The sequence below is a fragment of the Elephas maximus genome, chromosome 10 (assembly GCF_024166365.1).
Source record: "Elephas maximus indicus isolate mEleMax1 chromosome 10, mEleMax1 primary haplotype, whole genome shotgun sequence".
Classification (NCBI taxonomy): domain Eukaryota; kingdom Metazoa; phylum Chordata; class Mammalia; order Proboscidea; family Elephantidae; genus Elephas; species Elephas maximus.
Genome location: NC_064828.1, coordinates 16,469,948 through 16,491,158, shown reverse-complemented (window position 1 = coordinate 16,491,158; position 21,211 = coordinate 16,469,948). Strand labels below are relative to the sequence as shown.

Genomic DNA, 21,211 nt, shown 5'->3' with positions numbered 1-21,211 from the left:
GTCCAGGGCAGGCCTGGAGCACAGGGCTGGTAGCTCCACCCCAGCCCCTGAAAACCAGTCAACAAGGCTCTCAGGTGGCCTGCAGAGCTATGGGGACGAAGAAATGATGCTTCAGGGTCCTTGGGGTTCATGGTTTCATAGCTGGCTCCTACCAGCATTGCTGGGCTGGCATTACTGGCAGAGCACTGTCCAAGGGAACAGGATCAAAGGAGAAAATCCTGGAGGCCTGGGAGGACACTTGCCCAAGGCGGTCAGAGGCAGCAGAGCTGAAGGGAAAATATGAATTGCAGCCAGGAGAGAAAGCCAAGGTCACAGCCTATGAGGTGGTTTGAGTGTCAGGATAAACAGAGAAGAGTTACAAGGAAGCAGTATAAAAGAGGTCAAGGCATGCTGCTCAGTACCGAGGCATGGCCACTGTGAAGACCGGGAGGCCTGCTTTCACTCTCACTGGACAGAGGACAGGACCAGGTCTCAGGCCAAGAAGGAGTGAAGTAGGAGCAGACTCTAACATGTCAGCACCCACTATGGGACCCCAGTGAGGGACTAGGGAGCCATGCAAACACATGACATCCTTCCACATCTTACCTGTGTCTCCAGTGCCCCTTATCCCTGTTTGCTTCCCTACTGCCATTCATATCCCATTTGGTAAAGATCCCCAAAATAAGTATTCCTTGGGCTTACGGACTACCATTTTGAGAGAACAGAAACCCCCACGTGGAAAGGAAATACCCTTAACAACAGGACAGAGCAGCAGAAGGAGTCAGACATTTCTAAATTCAGTCCCAGCTCTGCCGCTCCCCAGCTATTTGATGTTGATCAAATTACTTGACCTCTCTAAGCCTCAGGTTTCTAATGCGCAAAATAAGAATACTAACAACTAGTTGTGAGGAATACTATGAACAATTTAAAACGTGCATGAGAAACGTGTGCTGCTGCAAAGACCATGCCCCCTGCAGAGCAGGTAGGCTTTCACTCAATGTCAAACCACCAATAGCAACATTAAACTTCAACTTGAGAAGGTGATAGCAGTAGTGATTAGAGGACCGCGGTGGTATGTGAGTGTCCCTCTCAACAAGTTATACACTGAAGTCTGCACATTCCAAGTCCAACTGGCCCCTACCCTTGCGGGTCTCCCTGGGATAACAGGAATGGAGCTTTGCACATAATCTCACGACTAACACTCTGTAATGAGTAAAATGTCATGTGTACTGTAGAGGATTAGAGTGTGGGGACTACAGGGGCCATTCGATGCTAGGAGAGAGCATGCAAGAGGGAGAGGTGGGACGTGAATCTCTACCATCCCCAGTCGCTATGAGTCGGAATCGACTCGACGGCACTAGGTGCCATTCCCATAGCAAGCGGCAGATGCGACTGAATCTTCAGTACCCTGGGCGGTACAAAATGGTCAACATGCTCAGCTGCCAAGCGAAAGGCTGGAGGTTCAAGTCCGCCCAGAGGCACCTCGGAAGAAAAGCCTGGCAACCTACTTCTGAAAAGTCAGCCATTGAAAACCATACGGAGCCCAGTTCTATTCTGACGAAACCGGTGTCGCCACGCGCTGGAACTGAGTCCACAGCAACTGGCGGTCACCCGGAGAGCGTCTGGGTTCCACACACGTCTACCTTTGCTCCAGAGGAGCCACGTCGGTGCTCGCGGTGAGCCGTGTCAAACACGGGGCGGAGGCGCGGCAGGGTTAGCCCCCCGCCCCACGGGTGTGTGTGTGCACACGGGTACGCGCGGCACTTTTCCTTCCCCAGTCCTCTCTCCTTTTTCTGCTCTCTTCCCTGCATGTCCGAGCAACTGCCCCCTCATCCTTCTCCACCGGAGCACACCCTGCTCACGCAGCAGCCTCGGTTCCAAACTTGTTAAAATTCCCTATCGCCCTCACATCAAAGCTAACCTCTCCCGAGACAGGTTTCCTCATTCCTCACACCTACAATGAAGCAACCTAGGTCAGTGTATAACCACCACCACCCAGCCCCCAACAAGGGACTAATCAGGATTTTACACCCCCGAAACCCACAAGTGGAGCCTCTTTAAAACCAGAATGACTTAAGCCAGAGGTGATTCTAAGAATGAGAATTCCAGCTCCCACAGCTGGATGGTGGGAAAACACTTGGGAGGTATAACCTTTAGCACCACTCAGATCCGGCCACACCAGACAGGAGTTAGGTCAGTCCTGTCAAATCCCATCAGGTCTTATCTTCCTCTTGGGTATGAGTCTAGCGCCATAGCGTTAAATCCACATTGCGCTTGTTAAGCAAGGAGAGCTTTTTCTGGTCACAAGTGGGCGACCTATAGCATTTCCCAGGGTTGAGTAAGTGCTCCTGAAGCTCTGCCCTGTCTAGACACGTATCTGAAACATCTCATTACCTCTGTACCGTCTGTGCAGCACACAAAGCCCGATTGCATTACACAAACATGAAGCTCGCTATTAATATTGCTGCTCAGTGAACTGTCCTTTTACATTTGCCAGTTGCAAAGTGAAACCATGCTAGGCTGAGAGTAAAGATACTGTACAATGAACAGTGAGTTCCAAGTTTTGCTATGACCCGAACGTAAGAGTTAAATTCTCTAGAAATCAAACCAAAAAAGACATTTAGTGAATTGGATCCAAATTCAGATGGATCTAAGCTGCTTGATGCATAGTGTCTTAATGATGCATTTGACTGTCCCTTTCACACAGAGAAGAGGCTATGAGAGATAATTCTTGTCACCTCCCTCCCTTCTCATCCAGATCAGCCCTGGTCATTAGTCAATTTACAGCCCTTGAGTATCTACCATGTGCCAGGAGTGTTTAAACACATTATTCCATTTAATTTTCCCAACCACCCTATAGGGGGAGTCGAGGATCATTCTGTCTGTTGAACAGATAAGGCAACCAAGGTGCAGAGAAATTAAATATCTTGGTCCAAAGGCCAGAGCTAAAGAGAAGTCAAGCCAGATAATGAAGCCGTGGCTTTTTCGGATTTCTAAGTGCCTCAAAGAGTTGATGAAGCTCCATCTTCCAGAGGGAGCACCCTGGTGGCAGCAGGGCAGCATGACCTGCCCCTTCCACACAGCATTTTAAGACTGAAAATGTTATTCAGCAGAGTGTGAGCAAGAGGCCCTCTCCAGGGGGTGACAACCATCCTCAGCGTTCCCCCAACCTGGAGCCCCAGGTTCTGTCATCAGAGCACCGTCTAGATGAAAAGTTCTTCAAGGCCGGCACCAGGCCTCCTCCTCTCTTCCTCATCTCTAGCACAGCCTGGGTCCAAGATGGACACATGGCAAAGGTTTGTTGACTTCATGAAGCCTTTTTTAGGTGCTTCTCTGCCCTTCTTCAGTGACACCCACGCCCATAGAAACTCAACAGTCTTAGCTTTTCCCTTTACTGATCTGTAGTCCTAAGACATGGCTCTGCCTCAGCCCAACCCCTCTTCTCTCCGTGTCCTGCTCCCTCTGGATCCTGCTCTCCCCAGGTAGTTTTGGAAGGTAATGGTTTAACTGATGAATGAGCCTTTGCTGATGATTTGGGTAGACCAGATAACAATTCTTTGACCCCTGAAGAGTTACACAACATGCAGAATTTCAGACCCTGGCAAGGGAGGACAGACAACCTGATTGCGGGTAGCTGTAAGACCATCTCTTCAAGAAATTTTATCATAAAGAAAGCGAGCAAAATAGAACAGTAAGTGGAGAGAGGGCTTCTTAGGCTTCCATATTGCCCTCTACAGGCAATGGCTCAGCCCACTTGTGGGCAGAGGTGATGCTGGAAAGGGTATCCCCACTCCCCACAACTCCATGCCCACTCAACAGAGAAAAATGCTTCAGATTCACAAATATTCCCAAGTGCAAAAATAAGCCCACATTCTGGGAGTAAGGGTCTCTCAATGTGATATTTACTTCAAGGCTGACATAGAAGTTTAATTTGGACTGCTATGAAAATAGAACTGAATAATACAGTCTTTGATTATGGTTAGGTTTAATTATGGACATCTACTTGTGCACTTACATAGAAAGCCTCACAAACATGGCAGAAAACCACTTCTTTTCATAAGTATTTATAGGGAAAAGAGTTTCTCAAAAGGTTCTTTACTAGTAGGTAAATAAATAAACCAAAATAGGACCCCATCTTTCGTGGGAACATTTTTCCAATCATGTCATGTTAATGTTCTCTCTTTTGATTCCAACGATGGGCTAGGGCTAGCTCCAGCCTCTGTTCTAGATGGTGGTGCTGAGTCACTGAGATAGAACAGAATACAAACACTGACAAGCACAGTAGATATTTAACATGGTGGTTGTTGAAAACTCATCTAACTGAATGTGCTAAAATGTCTTGGCTGAAGCGATAGAAAAAAAAAGTAGAAAGTTTCAAATCTTTTGTGTTTTCTGATTGTTTAATATAGAAAATACTGTCTCTGGAAGTCAGACAAAATAATGAGCAGCCTTTATTTCCTTGCAGAAACCCTGGTGGCATAGTGGTTAAGTGCTACGGCTGCTAACCAGAGACCCGGCAGTTCAAATCCGCCAGGCGCTCCTGGGAAACTCTATGGGGCAGTTCTACTCTGTCCTGTTGGGTCGCTATGAGTCAGAATTGACTCGACGGCACTGGATTTGGTTTTTGGTTTTTTATTTCCTTTTAATCAAATTAATGTTTTAACTTCTAGTATGCAGAGTAAAAACACAGTTTTCCCTAAGTCAGGTACTCAGAATTCTTTCAAGGGTGATAGGTCATCACCACGTTTCCTCTCTCTACTGGATCATTCCCATGAATGCAGCATAAAAAAGGTTGTTACTCTCCCATCCTAAGAAGCCCTCTCCACCTACCCCTCTATTTTGCTCACTTTCTTTACGATAAAATTTCTGAAAGAGTTGGTCTTACTATCACCAAATCCCCCTCATAAACCCACTCCAAGCAGGAGTCAGCCCCACCATCCCATGAAAGCTGCTTTTGTCAATGGCAACAATTCCTTCCACATTTCTAAAGCAGCTCTCAGTTCTCAGGCCCATCTTATTGGACTGTCAGCAGCATGTGACATAGTGGATCTCTCTTCATGTGGCTTCCAGAACACTGCTCTCTCTTGATCTTCTACTTTCTTCACGGGCTGCTCCTCTTCTGTCTCCTTTGCCAGCTTTTCCTCATTTCCTCAACCTCTTTGCCATGGGGGTGTTTCCCAGGGCTCCACTCAGATCTCTTTTCTCTTTATTCCTACTACCTTGGTGATCTCTTGCATGTATTTGCTGATGACACCCAAATTTCTACCTCTTGCTTGGGTCTCTGCTCTAACTTTTGACGCATATATCCAACTGCCTATTTAATATCTCCTCTTAGATATGTAATAGACATCTCAAACTTGGCATACCCAAAACCCTTAAAGCCTGCTTCTCCCACCGTCTTCTCCATTCAATCAATAGCAACTCCAGCCTTCCAGATGAACAAGTTAGAAACCATGGAGGTATCCCTGACTCTCCTGCTTCTCTTACACCACATATACAGTCCATCTGGAAATTTTTTTGGTTCCACCCTCAATATATATTCAGAATTTAACTCATTCTCACTTCGTCCACACTACCACCTAACCATCATCATTTCTCATCAGATTACTTCAAAGTCCTCCAAACTGTTCTTTCTGCTTCCACCTTTGCTGCCCTGCTGAGCTTTCTCGACCCAGAGTGATCCTATTAAAGATGCAAGTTAAATCATCGGGTGCCTTTCTGCTCAGCTCCTCCATTGGTTCCCAACTCCCTTGGAATAAAAGTCAAAGTCCTTAGAAGACCCTACGCAGTTTGATTCTCCCCTCATCTCTCAGGTCTTAAGTCTGACTTCTCTCCTCATCACTCCCTCCAGGCATACTCACTGCCTTGTTGTTCCCTGAACAGGGCAGGAGGCACGCTCCTGACTTTAGGGCCCTTTCCTTTGCTGCCCATCATCCTGAAATGCTTTGCATCTAGATATCTGCTCGACTTGCTCCCACATCTCTTTCAAGCGCTTGCTCAAATGTCGTCTTTCCCATGAGCACTTACTGGCCACCTTATTTGAAAGTACAACACTTTCCCCCTGCACTAGCACTCCGTGTCCCTGTCCTGCTTTATTTTTCTCCATACATAGCACTCACCACTTGTAGCTTACTATTAAAAAAAAAAAAAAAAAAATACTATATCATTTACTTATTTGTTTGTTGTCTCTCTCTTCCTGCTACAAGGTAAGCTCCACGAAGGCAGGAATTTGGGCCGATTATTTTCACTGCTGAATTCCCAGAGTCTAGAAAGGTATCTCACATATAGTAGGAACTTAATAAATATTTGTTTAATGAAGGAAATACTTTTTCTTAGAAAGGTATGACTTTCATATGCATAATCTCATATCACAATTTAACCATCTTTTTTAATTAGTAAAATTGTTGTGTGATATTTTTACTATCTTGAATCCTTGCTCAAGTAATTTCATAAACCACCTTTTTCTTATTTCTGCGTCATACTAGTGTCACAAGCCAGTGTGTTTCTGTTGGACAGTACAGTGTTTGGGAATTTTTAAATCTGATTACCTTTATGAATAATGTGTGTGCTTTCCAATTGGTCAGAGCAATCCCCTCTCTACTGTCTTACCCTCATCTGTGACCCACATTCTTGTTACCTTCTGGTCTCTCAAGGCATTTGATTTAGCGACACCTGGACTAAACATATTATAAAAAAAATATAGCTTTCATAAATTCAGCTCATTTCCAAATACAAATTCCTAATTTATCCAGCAATTCCATTTTGGGGCCAAGAACTATAACTTTCTTAAGCCACCTTTACCTTCCTTCATTTTCACTGCCACACTAGCATATGATCTTTTCAGGGCTATCTCCCAACAAAATAAAGTCTCTACAATGCAGTGAACTTACTGTGCAAGTGGTGATGTACAGAGAACAGTGCTTCACTGCCATGTGGACCCTAGAAGGCTGCCTAGATTGTCTCCTCCCCCCCAGTATACATGTATGTTACACCAAGACATCAAAGTACTTGCTGTAGCCCCTGCTCTCCAGGTCCTATCAGCATGACGGCACAATATATTGCACGAGCATGGTGTCCTGTGCAATGGTCAACAACCTTGTAGACAAAATTGTGGCAAAAGAAAGAAAATACAACCCTGAGGCAAGGCGGTCAAGTTACCTGCTGCTCCTCCCAGGTTTGACTTTGTCGTTGGCTCTTTGAGGTGTGCTGGGACCCAAGTTTAGTTATATTACAGATCTGAAGATAATAGCCTTGGGTATGAAGCATAACAAGAACTGACTTATCCTTGTAATGCAACTCCTTTGGGTTACAGAAAATTCAATCAAGACAATTCATCAGAGAGGGGCACAGGAACTGCTTCAGTTGGCAGGGTGGCCTGATGGACTTTGGAGAGTCAGGGTATCCTGCATTCACCACATCCTTCTAAATGCCCCGTCCTAATTCTCGAGATCTGCTTTCTCTCTAAATACCCAAACGTCAACATAAGGGCCTTGGCTAGGCCAGGAATTCAAATGCCGCTAACTTGGCAACCTGCATGACTGCATTTGGCTTTTGACCTTCTCAACCCAGAAGCTGAAATATACAAGAGATTCTTTTACTGCGGTCATAGAAAGTCCCTAGTTTTCAATCCATGCTTAGAGAGGAAAATTTAGAAATTTGAGCTCATTGTTAAAGGGAGCCCCCGCTTGGTTCCCAAAAGCCTTTCCTTCAATGAATACTTCATTCTAGAAGTTCACAGATGATTTATTTGCTGATTTGTCATTGAATGACTTTATGGGATACCAGAGTCTCCTCCCTTACCCAGCTGGATTTTTCACTACCTTCAGCTCCAACTAAGCCAGACAACCAATCCTAGCTTCCCCCATTTCCTGGTGTCAAATTCCATATCAATCAGGGTTCCTAGTTGAAGTAATAGAAATAATGAAAACGGAGACTGGCTGCTTTAAGCAGAAATGGAATGAATTGAAACAATGTTGGATATTCTCACATAAAGACTGAGAATGTTAGAGAAGGGTGTAGGAAAACAATTGGGAACAACAGGAGGCTACCAGCCACAACCAAAATTGTACTGCAGAATTCAACGCGGCTACTGCCACTGGAACCCTGGTGGTGCAGTGGTTTAGTGCTACGGCTGCTAATCAAAAGGTCGGCAGTCCTTGGAAACTCTACTGGGCAGTTCTACTCTGTCCTATAGGGTCACTAGGAGTCGGTATCGACTTGACGGCAGTGGGTTTGTTTGTTTTGTTTTGTTTTGTTTTGTTTTGTTTTGTTTTACTGCCACTGGACACTGAACACTCCAGCTGGCCGAGCTGGCTGCACCAGCACCACCACCACCACCAGAGACTGGATCCACTGCTGAAGCTAACTGCCACTGTGCCTGGGGGAGCCACCACTTCTGTCCCCACTGTGGCCGACATCCGAGTGGAATCTCCACGCTCCCTGCTACGTCCTCTACTTCAGAATGGGTGTGCCTGGCGAGGCAGGTCTAGCACACGTCCTGTGGCAAAAACAGTGGAAAACTGAACATAGGGATTTCCTAGGTTTTGGGGGAGAGGCAAGCTCTGAATCCTGCTAAGATTCACAAGTGGGAAATTTCCCAAACGAAGGAAGGGGAAGCCCAGGCTGGGCAAAGACAAATATCCCCTACAGGCATCTTTTTTATATAACTAGGAGGCACCATGATAGCAAAAGAAGATAGATTTTTATTTGAACCAAAGTTGAAAACTTACCGTGCTAAGAGAAAAATAGTGCTGCAAAAGTTTCATTTATTTGTGGGTATTTGGGATCTGTAGGTGAGAGGGATGTCTTATAATGAAGAAAAAAAAAAAAAAACCAGTAAAGAGGAAAGGTTCTCTTGAGTTTAACCATGCAAATTAGAGAATCTGGAAATAATAATACTCTTAATTGCTCATCCTGTCTTCAGTTCTCAATAAACCTAATTCACAAAAAGTATTTAAAATATCTGCTAACATTTCCCAAGAATGTTTTTAAAATTCCACAAGGACCTAGAAGAGAACATTGGCTACAATCTGAATGGAAGAGAAACAAAGAAAAAAAAATTCTTACAATAACTTGATATCATACTTCCCTAAGCGTATTTGCTACTTAAAGCCATCCGCCCTCCAAGAAGTACAATCAAGAAGAAAAACGGAGAACAATAGAGCAACAATGGAGAACCAGAAATTTAGTTGGAGGAGGACAGGAGAAAACATGACTTGGCAGGGGAATTATGAGTACGTGGCGATTTTAGGTATTTTGCCATTGGTGAGAATCAGCCGTTTTTTCACCATAATAAGAAAACACAAGATACAGAAATATACAGTGATGTCTCATCTCATGCAGTGATGTAGTCCTCTCTCTTGCAATAAATTATCTGAGCAATATATAAGTACTCTAATTTTTTTTTAATATATCTGATTGTTAGCATTTGGATAGTCACCTTCATTTCACTGCGTGTGTTTCGATTACTGACTTCTAGAAAACAAAGTACTTAACAAAAATGTGGTTCAATGGGCCAAAAGCAGAAGTGGAAGAGAAGTCAAAGAGACAAAGAGAGAATAACATTTTCTTATTTTGTGCGCATGCATACATATGTGTGTGTGGCTTTGACTAGCTAATCTGCTCCATTTCAATAGGAACCTCAAACTTTGCAATTCTTTTTATTTTTTTTCTTCTAAGTATAAAATCTAATACCAGGTTATTTAAGACCCAACGCTATATGTTGAGAAAAACACAAAGGTACATCTTTGGGTTTTATATGAGGTCAGAAGAATACTATGAAATCAGGGAAAAGAAAGGAAGGGCAGGAGAAAAAAAAAGAGCAAATGGTTACAAAACATGAGGTTAACAATTTACCAAATTCTTTTAGTACCCGCACTAGTTTTTTTTTTTTTTTTAGCACCCGCAGTCCCCAACAAACACCAAAGGCCAAAGTTCACCCCTTTCCTTTTTCTGAAGCTGAAGCTACAGTGGTCATTCCCAAAGACAGAAGCCCTGTGGGGGGTCCAGAGGAATGTAAGAGGAATGACTGAGTACTAAAGGTTATGAAGCAGAAAAGGTATTTTCCTTATTCCTCTGACTACATTTTTTTCAATGTTTTCACATAGCTCTCCTAGGGCTGCCTTGCAAGCCCTTGCCGGCAAGTGAAAAGAAATTAGGAAACCACAAGCTTGGTCTGTAATTAACCAAGAAATTTCAGTTTAAGGCAATAAAAGCAGGAACAACAAAAATGAGTTAGAAGTTGATATACAAAAGCTCTACAATTATGTTTTTTTAAAAGGTTGTAGTCAGGAATGGGATATGGTCGTCCCTTGGTATCCAAGCGGGATTTGGTTCTAGGGCCTTCGAGAATACCAAAATCCACTGATGGCCAAGTCCCTTATATGAATGGCATGGTGTTTGCATATAAACTATGCACATCCTCCCATACACTTTAAATCATCTCTAGATGACTTATAATACCTAATACAGTGTAAACGCTATGTAAACAGTTGTCATAGTGTATCTTTTAGGGAATAATGACAAGATGGGCAGATGGTGCTCAATCAACGGGTACTGAGTGCTGGAGAGAGGCTGAGGAGCTGTGAAATGGTGGGAGGCCACCGCAGGGGATGCCTACACAGCGCTTCATTCTCGTGGGTTCTGCATGGTGCTCAGTGCATGGCAAATTCAAGTTTCGCTTTTTGAAACTATTTGTCGAGTATTTTCAATCCACAGTTGATTGAATCAGAGGAGTGGAACCCACCGATATGGAGGGCCAACTGTATACTATATCTTGTGTTGGAACTTTGCAACACAAGTATGCTAATATTTCTCATGGTCCTATGGTTTTAAGATGGTCTTTTCCTCCAAGTAGTATTTTTGATTTTACACTAAAAAAAAAAAAACAAACATTGTCGTCGAGTGGATTCCTACTCATAGTGACCCCATAGGACACGGTAGAACTGCCCCACAGGGTTTCCAAGGAGCAGCTGGTGGATTCAAACTGCCAGCCTTTTGGTTAGCAGCTGTAGCTCTTAACCACCGTGCCACTATACAGCACTATATGGAGAGCATCTTTCCTGTTTGAAATCACAAATGCAAAATAGAACACATTGTGGCAGGAGTCCTGGTGGTGCAATGGTTAAGTACTCAGTTGCTAACCAAAAGGTTGATGGTTTAAACCCACCAGCCACTCTGCAGAAGAAAAGAACTGGTGATCTGCTCCCATAAAAATCATAGCCTAGGAAAAACTATGGTACAGTTCTACTCTGTCCTATAGGGTCACCGGGAGTCAGAATCATCTTGAAGCACACAATGACAACATGCAAATTGCTATGGACACATTTTGGAATCTAAGAAATCTGACTACTGTTAACGAGGCCAATAGTCAAAATGATGACATCTGCAGTTTCATAAATAAATAAATAATATGTTATATATATATATATACACACACACATATATATCTCACATTGTAAAGTATTGAATATTCAATAGCACACACAGGATGCCCAAAAGTATATTACAGGGAAGTATAAAGACTATTTTTCTTTGTAAATTCTCACTAATAAATGAAGGGGGAGAAGCCCACAAATAAGCAAAAAGCAACTTAATTCAGTTATAAAATAGTCATTTCAAATTCTCTAATTTAAAACAAAGAATATAACATTAAATTGTAAGTACTATTTGGGAAGGACCAAATCTATCTTTTCATTGTTGTAATCTTGGCATCTAGCATGGTGCCTGACACTCAATAAATATTTCCTGATTGAATAAATGAATATTCAACATATAATGCAATGATCTGATAAACACTTAAGTGTTAACTTCATGTGTCTATTTAATGTACACTAAATTTTTTTTTATGATGTACGTGTTGTTAGATGCCGTGGGGTCAATTGCCGACTCATAGAGTCCCCATGTGACAGAGCAGAATTGCTCCATAGTGTTTCCTAAGCAGTAATCTTTACGGGAGCAGATAGCCAGGTCTTTTTTCCTGCAGAACAGTGGAGCGCTTAACTATTACACCACTCGGACTCCTATAATATACTTAGGCCCCAAATAGTGTTCATTAAGAAGTGATTAAATGTTGGAAAAAGTGAGAAAAGCCAGAGACAAAAACATAAAAGATGGGGAGAGAGAGAGAAATATCACACATCTTTGAAGGTTTCTATTGGCTCACGGTGCCTTAAAAATTCTCATCCTTAAAATGGTAGAGGCTCTTCTTTGAATGGAAAGCCACAGGAGCCAAGGAGATAATATTGTTCCGGTCATAACTAATGGCCACCTCCCCTGCTCCATCATCCCTAAGAACACTGCGTGAGAGCTGTCTGTGTAGAAGTTTTGGGGACTTCTGGTCATCTCATAGTATCAGAGAACCTTAGAACTGGAACAAAACATGTGAGCCATCTAATGCAGCCTTCTTAATTCACAGATGAGGAATTTCCCGGAAGGTCTGAGTGCCTCTGGGTAGTCACAGCAGCAGAAAGAAAACCTGAACTTCTGTTCTGCAGATTTCTGAAGATTTACATAGTCAAGATACTTTTTTAACCTGTGTTGACCATAGCTATAACCAATAATTGGAAATCCAAGACTTTTCAAACCACTTCTTGGTTTGAACTTTCTCTATGCCCATTCCAGTAACACTGTTACACAGTCATTCTCCGCAAAACTCACAGGGGGACTGGGTTCCACTGTGATATCAAAACAAGTATAGCATAGGTGGAAACAGCTCTGTAGCAAATGTTTAGATTTCTAGACTTTCATTTCCAATTCATGGACTGGGCCTTTTTTTTCTTCCCCCTCTGTGGTGTTTTTTTTTTTTTTTTTCTTTTTTGTAGGGGGGAGCCCTTGGTTGAGCAGTGCTTAAGAGATCAGCTGCTAACCAAAAGGCTGGCAGTTAAATCTACAAGCCGCTCCTCGGAAACCCTATGGGGCATTTCCACTGCCTGGCAGTAGGTTTGAGTCGGCAGTGACTCAGCGGCCATGAGTTGTTGTTTGGTTTTTTTGTTTTGTTTTAGTGTTCTTCTTATCCTACAGTTAAGTAAAACTTAACAGGCAAGCTTATTAAGCTGTGTGAATGAGATACCAACCCAAACCGAACCCATTGCTATTGAGTCTATTCTGACGCATAGCAGCCCCGTAAGGACAGAGTAGAACGCCCCCCATAGGATTTCCAAGGCTGCAAATTCTTATGGAAGCAGACTGCCACATTTTTCTCCTCTGGACGGGGGGTGGGTTCAAACCACCAACCTTTCAGTTGGCTGACAAGCGCTTTAACCACTGCACCACCAAGGCTCCTTGAATGAGATATCAGGCCCTCATAAATCCATCTGGTAGCAAGTGCTTGGAAGAATGGTAAGTCTCCACAGCTGTTCAGTTCCCATAATGAATGCTCAGGGAGAGCCTAGGAAAGTGGTTGGTACAAATGAAGGCTACATGTGAGAAAATGGAGCTAGGTGAGCCTGTGTATAAAACACTATCCTCCAAAGTTTCTCTTCTCACCTGGTACCACAGAGAACAATCTGAATGTCATTCGCTGAGGTACTGCAACGTACACCAAACTATACATCACTTTACTCAAATTTCTTAACCTCAAGAGGTGAATGGACAGAAATGAGTCCTTACACCTGCATCCCGTAATGCTGTCGAGTCCGTTCTGTAGGACAGAGTAGAACTGCCCCATAGGGTTTCCAAAGCCGTAAATCTTTACAGAAGTGGACTGCCACATCTTTCTCCCACAGACTGGCTGGTGGGCTCGAACTGCTGAATTTTCAGTTAACAGCCAAGCGCTTAACCACTGAGCCACCAGGGCTCCTTATAGAATTGTTACCGATCGATAACAAACAGGCCAAATTAAAACAGGAAGATGGGCAAACTATGTGAACAGGTTTGTCATGGGATGAATGGTCAGCGAGCATATGAAAAGACCATCTAGCAGATCCCTATTAATCTTTGGAGAAAAGGATGCCCAATGGCCTCAAACGGCCATAGAAGGGAATGAGTAAGGAAAAGAGTGATATGAATTACACAGACAAATTTTATTCTATTTGTAATTCAAACTGAATTTTTTTTTTTCCTAATTCCCATTATCCTCCAAAGAGAGGAAGGCAGGAGCACAAAAGCAAAGTCCAGGCCCTTATTTTAGAATCAACAGGATGGTTGGCGACAATCAACTTCACCAGCAGGTAAACACACACAGCTTCCCTGGATACCTGTCATTTTCCTCTTCTCACATCACACACAGAAACCACTTACGTAGGTAGGCAAAAAAAAAAAAATCCTCAAAACTGTTTATTGACCATAATTACCAGGGTATTCGAAAGCAAATAAGCACTATGACTAATGCCATAAAATACGATGTATAAAAATGATATAACACTGACTTGGTATTCTATTTGACTTTCCAATGAAAGCTGTTTTCCTGGTTTACCTGATGGAATGTTGTTTCAGAGGTTCAGGGCAAAAACCATGAGTCATGCCTTCTAGTCTCTCTTTACCACTTCACCATTTACAGGGTTTACACCACCTCTGCTACTAGGGCCTTTGCAGCAACTAAACCAAACCAAACCCATTGCCGTCGAGTTGATTCTGACTCACAGCTACCCTACAGGACAAAGTAGAACTGCCCATAGGGCTTCCAAGGAGCAGCTGGTGGGTTCGAACTGCTGACCTTTTGGTTTGCAGCCCAGCTCTTAACCACTGTGCCACTAGGACTCCTTCCAGCAACTAAAAGCAGCTAGCAGGTGTAAGATAGGAAAAATCCAGAACTCTGAACAGATTACGCAGCTGCTAGTGTAAATCTACTGCCGCCTGTAAGCCTTAGCAATATTTATAAAATTACTGAGCAGTGCTTGATTATAGGGTGCTATAAAAATGCAAATTGCAGTCGCAAGAATAGGATGGGGGCTGGGACCCTTAAAATCAGCCCTTGTTTTTCAACCTCACATTTGATATTTTGCTATAACGCTTCCAAGTTTCATTTGAATGTTATACCTGTCAGAGGCAGTGAAACTGCGATGAGTCATAGGTCTCATCTATGACTCACATTATTGCGATGTCACCCTTGTATAATACTGCAGCTATTCACGGGGCAGAAGCAGAATGGCCTGCTAAGCCTTCATCATAATGAATAAAGCATTAAGCATTCTTGCTAATTTTACTGGCACAGACAAGCCTTCATGCAAGCTTCCCCCACCCCCATTTCTAATTCATTTTATTATTTTTAACTGCTTGTAGTCCAAGAAATTATTTCCTAGCCCGGAGTGATAGGCATTTACTAATGGCCTTTCCAGCAGGGCTTGCACAGGAGAGTGGCTGTCTCCAGCTCACTCAGAGGCTCTCAGGCAGCTCTTAAAGGCCTGTTTCTACCTGAGGGTCTTTGTATTTAACTGAATTCTTCAGTGACAGGAATCTGTAAGATAAAGAATGCTGCATGGGGTAGGAATGCACACACGTTTTCGGCTACTTTATATTCAGGCCTGCTGTGACTCAGCTGGCAAGTTCAAAGTTATAAAGTCATTTTTCATTTCTTAGGGGAAAATGTCTCAGTAAAAGAAAATCTATATTCCTCTCTTTTTTTAAGGGAAATGTGGGATAAACATTCAAAGTGATTTGGATTTTTTCCTAATTAGTGGCAAGGATCATGAAATGATAGCCATTAAGATCCACTAAGTGAATCTAATAAAATATAAATTTATTCCTTTGGCAAACTGTATAAATTGGTTGTTTATCATCATTGTGCTCGTTGACTTGCACTGAGCATATCTCTAAAAATCATTCTGTACTATAATTGTTCCCAGGAAGTTTTAGAGAGAAAATAAAAATTCCTCTAATGTGGCCAGTTGCTTTACATAATTGAGTTAGCCCTCAAAGCAATTCGTTTTGAGGTGGTAACCATAAATTTGAATCAATAAATTCATACAGTCTATCCTTAGAAAAAAATCCTGTGCCAGTAAAATTAATCCTTTGCACCTCAGGTCAAAACTGTGGCAGAATAATGGCACTATTTCAGGCAATGGAAGAGTACGGCTAAGTTCAATTATAAAGTGAGAAAGAAGAAAAAAAAAAAGGTCCAATATAAGAAGTGACTGCTTTTTATAGCAAGAGTGGCTATATGTTTGTATGAGAAAATATTTAAAAGTAGACAACAGTGGAATGGTGTATCACAAGAATTTTGTTTTCTTCTATGGATTTCAAAATTCAAGTGTTACAGAGAAGATTAAAACTGAGTTTTGAGCGTTGGAGAGTAATTCTGGAAAATATTTGCCCACACAAATCCTGACTTGGACTACTCCAGACGGTGTTTCTACCTGGAGCGGCCCAGCTAGATTTACTTGGGCATTACTGACAAACCCAGAGGCACCCAAAAAGATTGTCTGAGGAAAGTCGATAGAAGGAAAAAAAAAAAAACAGCAGGGCTGGGCGGACCAGTTGAACAATGTAGCCTATTTTCTGATCAGAAACTAGCCTGCCCACCACTGATGAGGGGCTGGTTAACACTTATGAGTCTCCAATTTGCCTGAATTTACTCTGAGACTTCTGGACTTTTGTAGAAAAATCTAGACAATGTGCTTCTTACTTTTTAAGGAACAGTGGCTGTTAACTAAAACAAGTGGGAACATCAAGTCTGGCCCTTATTTTTGGTTTTTGGCCTGCAGCTTGCTACTACTTTACCAACATGCTTTTCCTGTTTACTCTGTAACATAAATATTCTTTCATAAGCAAGCTATTTATACTGGACGTAGGCTTAAAAAATCAGTATCACATTTTTTCAGCCTTCTAGTTTAGCTTTGGTATGACTGGAAAATTCTGCAAAGCTAAGGAAGCGTGCCAACCATGAATTAAAATAAGGTCTGACAGGGCAGAATGTAGCTACATGGCTTATAAACCTACAAAGGATCTGATGTCATGAAGTTTATGAGTAACAAACTTTGGTGACAGTAATTTTCCTTAGCAGAAATTATCAGTTAAAACAGTCTGTGAGACATGCTATTACACCTTTAAGTCTCTCTTCAGGTGTTTAGTATTTTAAAAAAATCAACTTCTGAAATTCCCTCTGTATACTTGGCCTCTCCAAATGCACCTCTTCCTGGAATTCCATGCTTTTCACAACTGAATGTGTGTGAGTGTCCCAAACACTTACCCTCGCCACAGGACAGTGCACTGACCTCCAGCCCATGGCCAAGTACGCCGTGTCAATATTAGTTAGGCTCCAGGGTGTAAGACAGCTGCTCCCGTGGTGCTTAACGACTGGAAACACACAGCCCTTTGGCTTCTTGGGGACAGGCCACCCCAGACCCCTCTGTTATCGCCACAAGTCAAGATGTCCTGCCGAACCAGCATGCCATGCAACCCCTCTCTAACAAACCAAAGAAAGCCAAACCCACCGCCGTCGAGTCGATTCTGACTCACAGCGACCCTATAGGACAGAATAGAACGACCCCGTAGAGTTTCCAAGGAGTGCCTGGTGGATTTGAACTGCCGGCCTTTTGGTAGCATTAACCACTACGCCACCAGGGTTTCCCCTCTCTAACAAGCTCTCATTTATCAGTCAAATCTGCCAAAGTCATTCGTCTCAGGTGTGCACCTGAGACGCAAACAAGAAGCAAGCTATTCTGTTTTAACTGACCATGACTCGCTTTACAGCCTCTAAGAACTCATGGGAACTTTTACCAAATTCGTTTCAAATTGAGAAGTTGAGAAGAAGGAGTATTTCTAGTACGGCAAAGAGCAATATCTAGATGTGTAATGTGAAAAAATTCTGAAAGTCACTGTGATTTATAAGTAAATGCTGAAAAGTGAAGTTAGCAGAGAGGATTTTTTTTTTTTAACTAAAAATTAAATATAAAGCTATTTTACAGTCAGCTTCCATTTGTTCAGGAAACTCCTTTTCAAGACCACTACCCTCACAAGTTGATAAAATAAAATCACCTAATTCAAAACTCTTCCAATTGCTCAGGTAAAACGCTATATAATTCTATTTCTCATCCAGGCACCAGTGGAAAAAAAAAAAATAGTGAGCTGAATAATTATAGTCAAAAGAGGCTTTTCAGAAGAAAGCTGCTGTTAAGAGGTATGAGAGGGACTGGACGAGAGCACTGTGGATGCCTAATGTGGGGCTCATTCTTTGTCTCCCGATAGGTGGGCTTGGGGTGCCCAGCTCTGTCCCCTCCTCCGCTAGGTGCACCACAGCTTTGCTCAGAAGAGACTGCCACTCCTCCCAGACCTTCCCTACCCCATGACTCCATTTGGTGTGTTCCTCTGGTTACTGGTGTTTCCTAACAATTGCAGGCCATGGAACAATAATTTATAGCTAAAATTTCAGAACAGCCACTCAAAAAGTTACCACATAAAGACTGAAAAACACACACACACCAAGAATGGGGGGAGGTACAGAAGAAAGACTTCTTAAGGAAGATTTTTCCAGAAGATACATCTCTAAATGTTCTAGCTATATCTGCTACATAAGGACATATACTGAATTGGAATATTGATTGAATATATATAGAGAGAGAATGAGACATACGAAGTCTAGAATCTGAAAGTGAATTCATTATCACTATGATTTACCTTTAAGTTAATTAAAAATAAGAAGTGAGTCACTAGCATTAAATGCACACAAGAATCTAGTATAAAATTGTTAGCAAAAACAAAAGAAAGGATAAATGAGATAAACAAACAGAAAATACTAATCGTGTAAATAAAATATGAATTGATGTGCCAAAAAGTAAAGGTAGGCTGGAAACTGTGGAATGTGTGATGTGGTACTTGGATTTGAGCCTATCAGGGTACAATTCCTAGGAAAGAGCTCAATTATAAAGGTCAAGAGAGTCACTGAATCACAGAATAAAAGGGGCAGGCATTTCAAGACAGCCCCTTGAAATAATCTGAGTATTCAAGCCATGGGACAATAATGGCTATAATTATAACGTGTCTTATCTTTATATTATTGTTTTAAAAGGAATGCTATTTATGACTGGAATTTTTTGGTGAAGAGTTTTTAATCTGTTAGACTTTTGTAACTGCTCTGGAAAATATTTCTGCCCAAAAAGAAATTGATTTTTTTTTTTTGGTCTGGACTTAGACTAAGAGCAAATTAAAGAGAACTAAGTTGAACAAACAGAAAATCACCAATAACTCAATTGCAAAATGAAGGGAAGCGTCAACACATTTTACCAAACACTATTTTCATCTTCTTTAAGAAAGAGAATTATGCGAAGAGTCGTAGGAGATTTCAGCAGCAATAGGTACATAAAGGGAAATTACACGCCTATTCACATCAGCAGTTTCTGCAGTAAGAGGACACTGGCTTGGAAAGCCAGTGTGGATGCCACTCCAGGAACTCTAGCCTGTGGCGTTTCCTGGCAAAGTAACTCAATCTGAATTTCACACCCTGCAAGCATAACAAGTCACAGATACATCTTGTAATAAAAATACCACAGCTTTCTGGGTGGAAGATGCCTCAAGTTTCCTGTCTCCAAGGACATTTTCCTACCTATTCTGATAACTCACTTTCCCATTGTTTTTCAAGATACAAGAGATGGAATAGTCTAGTTTACTTTCTTATATTTGAAAAGGTCTCCTGGTTTTGCTTTTACTTAGGCAAGTATAAAAACCACTATGTGACCTAGTTTCTACCCACCAAGGTTAGCATCACTTTCTAAGGTTCCTTGCTCTTCACTGTATTTTGGTCTTTTCCATTCCTACTTGACTCCACATTGCTCTCTGGTTATTCTTCCCAAACACTATTTCTACTGTGTCATCCTCTGCCCAGGAACCAACAAGAATTTACTGTTGGATCAAGTCTTGAATATTCAGCTTGGCCCTCCATAATCTGATGATTCTGCCTGTTCAACTTTAATTCCAATCTTTTCACTTCAATCAAGCTAATATCCTTATCGCCTGCCACAAAAATCATGTTTTCACTCACACATTCGTTCAGCAACAGTTACTGAGCACCAATTCAATGCCAGGCATGGTGCTCATTCCTGGCCCTGAGGTTGTGCTCATCCTGTTCCCCTCTGCATTCACACCTTATCCGTTCTTAAATACCACCTCCTCCACAAAGCTTCCTTTTTATGCTGGCCTACCACTCAGTTTTCTTATCTTCAGAATTCCTAAATCAGCATTTCTCAATCTGAGTTCATATACCAATGTTTTAGGACACTTCCATAGATTCTATTATCAGATAAATTTTGAAAACTCTGGTTTAAACAAAGTTAAACACGCTTCTCTTCTGCAGGAATTCTCAGAGCCTTAATAAACCGACATCAGTTGTGAATCCCTCAGAGGGGCATACAGTAATTAACATTTCACAAACTTATTTGAGCATGTATTTTCTTACAGCATAACTACTGATATCCCAAGAAAATCTTATTTGGGAAATGCTGTTCATTGTTATTTAAAATAGGCACCACGTGATTTACCACTTAATTACATTCTTGACTGTACGGTGTTATCCTGCTAGTTCTCTGTCCTTTCTGTACATCTAAATCCTTTTCGAATTATTGTAAGGAGCCCTGGTGGCACAGTGGTTAAAGCTATTGACTGCTAACCAAAAGGTCTGAGTTTCAAAACCGCCAGTGACTCTGAGGGATAAAGATGTGGCAGTCTACTTCCACCGAGATTTACGACCTTGGAAACCTTATGGGGTTGCAATGAGCTGGGATCGACTCCACGGCAGTGGATTTGGTTTTACCTCCTGTATAAGTGAAAGCAAAACGTTTAAGCAGAAACTACTGCGTGTCTTAACCCTTGGGAAAAGTTTTCTAAGATGTATTAACTTACTTCTGCCTTAGCAAGCAGTATAATGAACGCAACTGAATCTTTGATGACCAAGGCAGGGTGAAATTATAAACAGAAAACGAATAGTACCACTCCGAAAAATGTCCTCACACAGACACCTCCCTGGCCTCAGTTTCCTCAGTCAAATAATGAGGGGAACCTCCCATTTCTAATCATCTATCTTCCAGAATCTCAGTGTTATGAGTCCTTCAATGAGTACTCACTGTATAATCCTATAACGTAAGAGCAAAAGGTATCAGGTATTAGACTCAAGTCATGGTCCTCAGAACATTTCCAAGAAGTCTGTGTTTTGATTTCTTATTAACCTAATATTAACTTATTTTCTTTTGATTTGCCTCTTTTGAATAAAAAAAAAAAAATCCTGTTAGTTCAGGTTTTTAGTCATTTGGATTTGAGTTAACAAAGTTTTATTAGAGGATGGAATGACTCTAAACAATCACAGTAA

At 41.9% G+C, this 21,211-nt stretch overlaps 1 protein-coding gene across 7 annotated transcripts in view; it reads right to left on the bottom strand.

The window, feature by feature from the left end:
• Nucleotides 1-21,211, bottom strand: part of FSIP1 (fibrous sheath interacting protein 1) — a 173,805-nt gene that overhangs the window by 20,552 nt on the left and 132,042 nt on the right. The window contains exon 11 of one of the 7 annotated variants that reach the window (XM_049897843.1): nt 11,527-13,366. The exons of the other annotated variants lie outside the window; for them this stretch is intronic. Within the exon in view, the coding sequence (XP_049753800.1) occupies nt 13,079-13,366 (288 nt within the window). The 3' untranslated portion in view covers nt 11,527-13,078. Of the gene's footprint in view, nt 1-11,526; nt 13,367-21,211 lie in introns of those variants that run through there. 7 annotated transcript variants of the gene reach the window in all.